The sequence below is a fragment of the Acanthamoeba castellanii genome, assembly GCF_000313135.1.
Source record: "Acanthamoeba castellanii str. Neff unplaced genomic scaffold scf7180000084771, whole genome shotgun sequence".
NCBI classification, from domain to species: domain Eukaryota; phylum Discosea; order Longamoebia; family Acanthamoebidae; genus Acanthamoeba; species Acanthamoeba castellanii.
In genome coordinates this window covers 92,265-101,161 of record NW_004457367.1, presented here as the reverse complement: position 1 = coordinate 101,161, position 8,897 = coordinate 92,265, and the positions used below count along the sequence as shown (strand labels likewise).

The window sequence follows — 8,897 nt, the reverse complement described above, 5'->3', positions numbered from 1 at the left end:
ACGGTACCGCGACCACCTCGCCTCCTCTACTCGCGTTCTCTCCTTGCGTTTTTCCATCTCCATCTTTTGTCGCCTTCATTCTCATGTTCGCTGTTCTACTCGGCCGCGTAGCGAACGAGAGCGGCCATGACCACGGAAGCGAGCACGGCGGCGAAGGCGACCACGGCCACGACCACGGCGACGAGGAACATCCGAGTGCGCGATCGCCCTCCTTCTCTATACCAAGGAAAAGTGGTGGTGGTGGTGGTGGTGGTTGTGGGATGGCTGCTAACGCGCTTTGGTGGCTGATGCGCGTGCAGGCCGAATCGCGATGATCGGGGTGGGTGCGGGCTACCTGGTGCTGCTCATCGTGGAGCAGATTCTTACCAACTCCGGACATTCACACTCGCACGGTACCCGGCACGCACACACCGCACACGCACACCCCGATGGGTATGTTACAGAGGCACCCATTCACCTTCCGGTTGAAATGGTCCATCAGGCACGCCGCTGCAGATCAACGATCTCGACGTGCGCCGCGAATTGGAGGAAACACACGTACGTGTCGGCATATATATATATATAGTGCTGCTTCACCGCCTCGTTGCCCACATGTGCCCCATCCACTGGGCGCACCGCTCACTCATTGCGCTATCTCACCTTGCAGGCGCACTCGCACGGCGACCGGCACGGAGGCGACAGCGGAGGATCGCTGTCCGAGTCCTTCTCCACGGTGGCCCTAGTCGCCCTCGCCCTCCACTGTCTCGTACGTCTCGTCCACACGCACACACGCACCACCGCACGCACGGCGATCGCGCTCACTCCGCGTGGACGCACCAGGTCGACGGATTTGTGATGGCCGGAGCCTATGAGGCGTCGGCGGAGGTCGGAGCACGAGGTTTGCCCTCTCTACCCAATCCAACCTCTGCCCCCCCCCTGTTCAGCCGACTCACACCTGGGCCATTATTGGTTTTTCTGTTGTCGACTTACTCGCAGTGGCGCTGGCGCTGATCGTTCACAAGATCCCGGACGGGTTCGTCCTGTCGGCCGTCCTTTCCGCCTCGCGAAGCAACGCTTCGTTCTTCTCCACCGTCGCTTTCCTCGCCGCCATGACCCCGCTAGGTACTCCACAAAACTCGTTGCGTTGTTTGTTTCAACTTTACCAACTTCTTACCATCGTGTGCTGCGCGTTAACGAGCAGGAGGGCTGCTGGGGTACGTGTTGATGGGCGGCATCTCTCCGCAGGTCCTCGGTTTCGTGCTCGGGTTTGGGGCTGGGACTTTTCTTTTCATCACCGCCACGGGTACGTGCATATTTAAATATGTTAGTTTTTATGTGCATACATGTGATCACATATGTTCGGAGAACATAACGACGTGCTGATCTGTGCTGTCCTAGGAATCATTCCGGAAATCATGAGCAAGGAAACACCCCGAGGGATTCGGAACTGGTCGCTCATCTCGATGGTGGCCGCCTACGCCGGCTTCTTTCTCTTCGACTCCTTCTTCCACGCCCACTGAACCCCTTGCACACCTCCCGTCGATCGTCAACGAGCCGAGAGCTCTCTTGTGGGCTTGTACAGTGCATGCCGTCTTCTTCAAACTAAGATTGAATGGACAACTACAATCCAAAACCACGTGGACCACTACCATCGCGCAGGGTCCTGCCACTGGAGGTTTGGAGGAATCGGAGTGGCGGCTGCTTTGTTGTGGGAGGAACGACACTATCATGCCCACCAGAGAACGTCGTGGTTGTGGTCATGGTCGGATTGGTGCTGGGGGTTGTAAATAGGAGAGCTCGCGATGATGCTGCGCGAGCGCACTCTGCCAAGAACGAGAGGAATAGGACAAAAGGAGTGAACGGAGTGGGATTTGAACCCACGCATCCGAAGATAACAGTGCCTTAAACTGTCGCCTTAGACCGCTCGGCCATCCGTCCCTCGTTGCACACCGGCCTCCTGCGCCATTATGCGCGATACTGCGTCGGTGGCCTGAGAAAGGCACCAAATGGTGCCAGGCAAAAGATTGGTTTCACTGGGGTTCGAACCCAGGACCTACTGCGTGTGAGGCAGACGTGATACCACTACACCATGAAACCTGACGTGTTTGCAGGTCCTCTTGGATTCACGTAGCTTTGCGGCCCGCTGCTCGCGGGTGAGTAAAGAAATTCCGGCTTCCCGGACTCGAACCAGGAACCGATAGATGACTACCGAGAAAATCATCAAGACTGCAGTCTACCGCGCTACCAACACCATTGCCCACAGGTTTTGCTGACCGGTCAAAATTGGACGGGAAATGATCGTCGGCTGTGCAGAGGCTCCAAGTGGCCGCTGATGTTAGTAACACGAGATCATCGCCCTTGGTTTGCCATTCTCTCTTGTTTTACACTTTAAGGAACTACTTACACATGAACACTGCGTCACGAAGCTACTGGAGCGCAGGCGTGTCGCCACTGGCTCTTAGGAAGCGCACATGCTTCATGATGCGTTTCCGATGGCCCAGCGCGTCAACGCCCAGCTTGGCCAGCTTGGGGTCGGTGAGTTGCAGGATCTTGAGCCCGTCCACCTCAGCGGCGTAGAAGAGGTGCAGGTACTGCTGCAGCTCCATTGTTCGCAGCCAGTCGCACACGTCGCCCAGAGTCCAGTACTCGGCGTGAGGTTTCGCCTTGAGTCGGTCCTGCGGAGAGAGCGAGAGTTCCCTGTGCACCCCACACAACCAAGAATGTGAGTTCACACATACCAACAAGGAACTATAGAGCAAGAATGTCGGGACAGAGGGCGTTACCGAATCATTCTGAGTATGCGCTTGACGTGTCCGAACTTGGACACGCCGATGTCGAACAACTTCTGCTGGGTGAGCCCGAGTAGGACCTGCCCGGACACCTCGTGCTTGATGAACGCGTCGGCGTATTCGAGCAGCCCATGGAGGCCGAGCCACATCGCCACCCCACCCACTTGCCACTGCCCGACCTCTGTACAGAACATAACAACAACACGTCATCAGCATTCTAAACATTCACTCGTGTGTGTGGGCGTATGTGTGGAATGTGTGGTGCCTTGGTCGACCCAGCTCCAGACACACGTGGCCGAGATCTCATCGATGGCCTTGGCGAGCTTCTTCCTGTCGCCCAGCTTGATGACACCCAGGGTCAGCAACTCTGGCACCGATAACCGCAGGAGCAGCCTGCCGTCAATGCCGGCCTGGGCTACGGCCTCCACCGTCTCCTGCGAGTAGGCGCTCCGCTCCAGCCATCTCGCTACCTCCACGGGCGTCCACTGCAGCACCTCTGCCAGCCGATACGGTGAGAACCGAGCAATGCACAGAATGTGTGTGTTATGCACCTTGCTTGCACGGGCCGGAGAAGCTGCCCAGACACTTCTTGTGCAGGCTCGCAAGGCAGTCGATGGAGGCGGCGCGCGGCTTCTCGTGTGCTACCGTCGGACGTGGGAACGACGACAGCAGTGATGACGACGATGTCGACGGCCACGACGATGAGAGGAGCTCCATGTCGGGCTGCCCAGGGTGGTGATCCTCCTCGGGAAGGCGTGGATCTGCGGCAACGTTGGGGTTGCAGACCACCTGATGGGCCGACAGAAAGGCCGCCAGCTCCTGTGGGCAGTTACCCGCGAGGGCGAGGGTCATGCGTCGCCGCAACTCCTTCGGCCGAAGATGACAGGCCAATGGCACGGGGGCGCTCGGGGACGTCAGCGACCGTGACTCCGCCTGGCACCACCATCGATGTTAGTCTCACGTGGGCCATGTATTGTGAGTACCGCACGACGGGAGTTGGTACCATCCAGGCGAGGAACATGGAGTGGACGACAGGGATGTGGTCGTGGATGAAGCCGTTGAAGGGCAGCATGCACACCTCCTTCTCGAAGGGTGTCTCGTTTACCAGCGTCTGGAGCAGCTTGGCCACCAGCACCAGGTTGCGCTTGGCCTTGGGCGTGACTTCCCCTGGTCGCAACCCGAGTCAATCAATACAATCTATTTTCAACACCTCACTCGCGCGCAATCTACACTCAACACACGACACACGACACGACGACGCGACACGACCAACGACACGACACTCCGGCTGGTAGAGTTTACCTGGCTTGGTGAGGTTGTGGGTCTCGGGCGCGACAATGGCGGGGCAGAAGAGGCGGAGGCAGATGAGCGCTCCCACGGCCTTGAACTCCGACCCAGGGAACCGCTCCCGTACGGCGCCGAACATGTGCCGCAGCAGCGCGCGCAGGGCGGGCGAGCACGCGCGCATGGCTGTATCGATGGCCTGCAGGAACTCGAGGGCCAGCTCCTGCAGCTTGCGGCGGTTGGGCGCCACAATGTCGCGGAAGTAGGCCTGTTGGGCCTGCGCCGCCAGCTTGCTCTCTTCCTCTTCCAATCGCCGCGCCCGCAAATGAAGCTCGTCCACGTCATCGTCGTCGTCGTTACGTTCCTCCTCGCTTGCGTCCGGCGTGCGTACGGAGATCTCCACCGAGTGGATGCGGGCCATGGCCATGTGGTGGCTCGAAGCGCTACGCAGCCCGCGGGGCGAGGCCGAGCCCAGCGATCGGGGCTGATGGTGGTGGTGATGACGATGAGGCGCGCGGCGTGATGGCGTGGGCGATATGGAGGTGTAGAAGGCGGGCGGAGCGAGCTGGAGGCCCAGCTCGAGGGCCAGGCGTGCGGGGTCGACTTCGACGCTGGCCGGTCGCTTGCAGAGGGTGCGGACCAGATTGGCCATCAGGGTGTTCCCCGGGAGGCCCTTGCCCAACGTGGCCTGGCGGGCGAACTCGCCGACGAGATCAACCGCCAGACCACCGCCTCGCCATAGTACGCCCTCGTCAGCTGCACGGACATTAAAGTGGGTCCATTGGTTGTGGTCAGCCAACACACAACAGGAACACGTTAAGTGTGGAAGCAGAGAAGTTGTGAGTTCGTCGGACGCCTGGTCCTCTTTTAGGTGCTAGGCCATAGGGGCACCAATGGCACGCGCGCAAGACATGCGGCTGCATTCCAAATCCGAATTGGATAAAATTCCACCACAGGCACAAGGTTTCTTATTGCAAGGGTGTGAGCTTCAGCCGCACCATAGGCCTAATGCACAAAACGAGGAGGACGATCTACATTGGGGGGGAGGAGAAAGCCAAGGGAGGGGGAGGTACCAGTGGCAGACACCTCGAGGGAAATGGCCCGACAGAGCAGGGGCAGGGCGGCCTCCTCCGTGGGGAAGGCGGCCAGGAGAAGGGCCGCCACACTTCGCCGCCGCTCGTCATCGCTGCGGAGGGCGTGTGCCGCCGCTGACAGGAGCCGCTCCGCAGCGTGGGCCATTTTGCTGCTTCTTTGCTTCTTGGGCGAGATGCGCGAGTGGCGAGCAGCAGTGCGGGGAGCCCGTAGGTGGTTGTGTTGTTGAAGGAATGGTGGGTTGGTCTTTGGCTTAGGTGGGGCGCCGGGAACTCGGTCCGCAGTCGGAGGTTAGGTACCTAGCTTGGCGCTGCACGTTTTCTCTCGAGATTCGATAAGCTACCTAATTCGGCATTTCCACGTGGGGGGGAGAGTCCAGGCGCGGACCGGTTGCCCACAGCACACAAGCAATGGTCCGGGACAGCTTCCACGCTGCGGTGCGGCTTGATGGCCTTTGTGCAGACCGCGCTTTGTTGTTGGTACCGGAGAATCCCGGTGTGCCCTAGGCATCGCAACTGCCTCAAAGCAAGGCCGAGCTGGTTGGGCCGAAGCCTGATCAGCACCGAATTCACGTCGCTGGACGCGGTCTTGCCTCTATTTCAAAATTAACCAAACAGGTCTCAAAATTTTGCGTTTGGTGTGAGTTGCAGAAACGGAATCGGAAAATCAAGACCGCTGCTTCAGCGCATCATCAAATTAAAGCAACGCAAAAGGCGGAGCGCTGCAAACACTAGAGACGAGAAGAGATGAGCAAGTTCACATCCTACGAAAGGTAAGCTTCATCATCGATCTCCCTTCCCGTTCTTCTTCGTGGTTTCGTACTGCCCCCCCCCCGTTCTGACGTCTTGTGGTGGTAGGGCTTCGCTTTTGGGTCACACTGAGGCAGGCGGCTCTCAGCCACGACCCGGTCTGCGCTGGGGCGCCCCCCAGGTTTGTGCTTTTGTGATTAATTGATGATGCAGTGAATATTCCCTATTTATCACTTCTATTTATTTGCCCTTTTTTGTTGTATTTTTTACCTATTGCCACTTGTCTCTCTTTGCCTCACAAGTGGCTGGTCGTGCGCAGGAAACGTCGGAAACGAAGGACCTGGACAATCGTGGCGTACACGACCTCTCGAGCCAGAAGATACAAGGTGAGCCCGTCGCTTCTTCATGCATGGGAGCGTTGCGCTCGTCACACCGACAGCGCTCTGCCGCACATTCTGTGTCTTTTGTGTGTTTGCATGCTTGGCGCGTGTGGGGCCTCACGAAGCGATATCGCAACTCTCTCTTACTTCGCTTTCGCTTTCGCTTTTGTGATGTGCAGAGCAGGACAAGCTGCTCGACATCCTGGGCGAGAGCATTGAACGACAAAAGAACATTGCCCTTCACATCGGTACACAGCTTTCCACCGCCACCATGCGCACGCATTCATTCATGAGCGAGGAATCCCCGGAAGTGACAGTCATTGCATGTGTTCGTATCTGCAGGCCACGAAGTGGATGAACAGATCGACCTCATCGCCGACCTGGATCACGAGGTGCAATCCACACAGACCCGGTACGCTCCCCCACCACCCGGACGAATGACCCGCCACGCCCAGACCACGGCTCCCAGCCAGAATTTGACGCGTCCTCCTTTCTCTTTCGTTCTTTCGTTCTCCTTCGTTCTCCTTCGTTCTTTCGCTCTGGTGTGGGGTGCACGTGTCGCAGCGTGTCGAAGGCGACGATGGCCATCCGCAAGATTGACGAGAAGTCGTCAGCCGGCTGCATGTGGACGGTCATCCTCGCCCTCTTCCTGGTCCTCATCGGCGTCATCGCCCTCGCCTTCCTCCTGCCCTGACCTCTCCACCCACCCGCCCACCCACCCCTCATCACATCGCACCACAAACGTTTTGTATTCGTCGTTCTTCCTCCTCCACACTTGTTGTTGTCCCACCTTCCCACCTAATCCCCCCTCCCCCCCGCAATGACCTGTTGAGTTCGCCTGTCGTGAGCGCAAAGTCAGGGGAAAGGGGCGGACAAGAGGTGCGCAGGTGGGCTGATTGGCCGGGCTCAGTCCCCATCAACTGTGCCCACGCGAAACTTCGGGCTTTTAATATTAAAAGAGATGTGATGCGCGAACGACATTGGCCCGTGCTGGTTGTTCTTGCGGTTACGTGGCGTCGCTAAGTGTCGACGCACGTTCACCGCTTGGAAGACGGGCGGAAGGTGCGGACATTGTGGACGAGCTCCTCGTCAAAGCTGCCTGCGGAGTCCCCTCACCGCCAGAAAGAGAGACTTGACGGCTGCAACCGAAGAAGGAACCTGAAGACGTTGGAGACGGACGCGTGTCCTGCAAACCACCACACCGCTGCCGCCACACAAGGCACAACACATCGTCTCGAGAAGAAGATTTTCGTAAAGATCGGAGTGCCACCTCCACCTCTCCATTCTTTTAACACCGGAAGATGTACGGACTCGTATTCCTGGCCGTCAAGGTACTGCCCCCTCTCTCCTACTCGTGCCAATGGCGAGCCCACGTGCACTTCTGTGGGATGTGGTTTGCGTTCATCTTTTCATCCTTCTTGTTAACGGTGGCGGGTGGGTTGGGCGCGTGTAGGACCTGGTGCTGAGCAAGTTCTCGGACAAGGAGTGGGCCAAGATAGTGGCGGGCGCCAAGTGCCCGTTCGAGTTCACCATGGACCGGCCCTACGACGACCAGACCCTCTACGACATCGTGGCCGCCGCCTCCAAGGTTTGCCCCCGCCCAACTCCTCTCTCGAGCAAAATAGCGAAGCGAAGAGCAAAAAGAGAGAAGGGGAGCAAAAGAGCGAAGAGCGAGGCGAATTGAGGGATTGCAAAAGGGGATCCCTCGCCACTGGTGAGCTTCGTGGCGCTGGTGCTCATGGAAGACACGCGGTGGGTGGTGGTGGATGATATACGTCGCAGGTGCTGGGCATGCCCGCCGAAGAAGTCGTGGAGCACGCCGGCTACTGGTTCATGGTCTACATTCGTAACAAGACCGTACGTCGCACATGACCCTCCTCTCCCCCGCATCGTGCCCGCAGTCTTCTTTTTTCGGCCCAAATGACTTCAGCGGCTTTGGTTGATGCGCGCTCGGTGATTGTGGTGCTGTGCAGACGTACGGGCACCTGCTCGAGTTCATGGGCGACAACCTGCCCGACTTTCTCAACAACATCAACCGCCTGCACACACACCTCCTCAAGGGTGCCCACTTCCCCGAGGTTCGCCCCAGCTCTCCCTTTTGCCCTCCTCCTGTCATTATTTATTCATACATGTGCTCACAATCGTGTGTGTGTGTGTGTCGTGTCTCGTGTCGTGTCGTGTCGTGTAGATCAAGTCCCCGAGGTTCCGGGTATCGCGACGCAAGAAGGACAGCCTCGTGCTCCACTACTCGCCCGGCAAGGAGACCCGCCTGGGCCTCGCCCCTCTCGTCATGGGTACATCCGACGCCCCCCCCCGGGGGGCCGCCTCGGGCTGCCGTACTTAACAACTGCTGGTTGGGGCGAGCAGGCATCGTGAAGGGAATCGCGATGGAGATCCTCAAGCTGGAGCGGATCAGCGTTCAACAGACCAAGACGCGAGAGCTCGACGGCGCCGACGTGTTCCAAGTCAACTGGAGCCCTCCGGTACCCGCAGCCCCCATCTCATTCCACATTCCACAATCATCACCTGCTTCGCACTCCTAACTTCATCGCCGGCATGATTAGTTCGTGCCGGAGGACGAGCGCGGAGGGCGAACGTCGCGCGGCGAGTCGCCGCGAGCGTCG

The 8,897-nt window shown here is 58.8% G+C and overlaps 4 protein-coding genes across 4 annotated transcripts in view; 3 read left to right on the top strand and 1 right to left on the bottom strand.

The window, feature by feature from the left end:
- ACA1_271750 (metal cation transporter, ZIP subfamily protein) overlaps positions 1-1,499 on the top strand; it is a gene marked incomplete at both ends in the record, with an annotated part of 1,827 nt that extends 328 nt beyond the window's left edge. Inside the window, 8 exons of the mRNA XM_004336584.1 lie at positions 122-195; positions 300-392; positions 482-537; positions 647-745; positions 820-877; positions 976-1,101; positions 1,181-1,282; positions 1,378-1,499. Of these exons, the coding sequence (XP_004336632.1) occupies positions 122-195; positions 300-392; positions 482-537; positions 647-745; positions 820-877; positions 976-1,101; positions 1,181-1,282; positions 1,378-1,499 (730 nt within the window). The remainder of the gene's footprint in view (positions 1-121; positions 196-299; positions 393-481; positions 538-646; positions 746-819; positions 878-975; positions 1,102-1,180; positions 1,283-1,377) is intronic.
- Positions 1,500-2,405: 906 nt separating this feature from the next.
- ACA1_271740 (SAM domain (Sterile alpha motif) domain containing protein) lies at positions 2,406-5,291 on the bottom strand (the record flags this gene model as incomplete). The annotated part of the gene is made up of 7 exons (XM_004336583.1): positions 2,406-2,676; positions 2,763-2,938; positions 3,056-3,264; positions 3,320-3,635; positions 3,772-3,935; positions 4,071-4,808; positions 5,126-5,291. 7 exons carry the CDS (start codon positions 5,289-5,291, stop codon positions 2,406-2,408), a joined length of 2,040 nt encoding a protein of 679 aa, XP_004336631.1.
- Positions 5,292-5,890: 599 nt separating this feature from the next.
- On the top strand, positions 5,891-6,967 carry ACA1_271730 (syntaxin 6, putative; the record flags this gene model as incomplete). Its single annotated transcript, XM_004336582.1, has 6 exons — positions 5,891-5,916; positions 6,002-6,074; positions 6,213-6,279; positions 6,453-6,521; positions 6,616-6,685; positions 6,838-6,967. The coding sequence occupies 6 exons, from the start codon at positions 5,891-5,893 to the stop codon at positions 6,965-6,967; spliced, it is 435 nt and encodes a 144-aa protein (XP_004336630.1).
- A 607-nt stretch (positions 6,968-7,574) lies between these two features.
- Positions 7,575-8,897, top strand: part of ACA1_271720 (GTPaseactivator protein for Ras-like GTPase) — a gene marked incomplete at both ends in the record, with an annotated part of 4,689 nt that continues 3,366 nt past the window's right edge. The window contains 8 exons of the mRNA XM_004336581.1: positions 7,575-7,604; positions 7,727-7,861; positions 7,891-8,025; positions 8,056-8,130; positions 8,247-8,351; positions 8,462-8,567; positions 8,641-8,756; positions 8,838-8,893. Coding sequence (XP_004336629.1) covers positions 7,575-7,604; positions 7,727-7,861; positions 7,891-8,025; positions 8,056-8,130; positions 8,247-8,351; positions 8,462-8,567; positions 8,641-8,756; positions 8,838-8,893 — 758 coding nt within the window. The remainder of the gene's footprint in view (positions 7,605-7,726; positions 7,862-7,890; positions 8,026-8,055; positions 8,131-8,246; positions 8,352-8,461; positions 8,568-8,640; positions 8,757-8,837; positions 8,894-8,897) is intronic.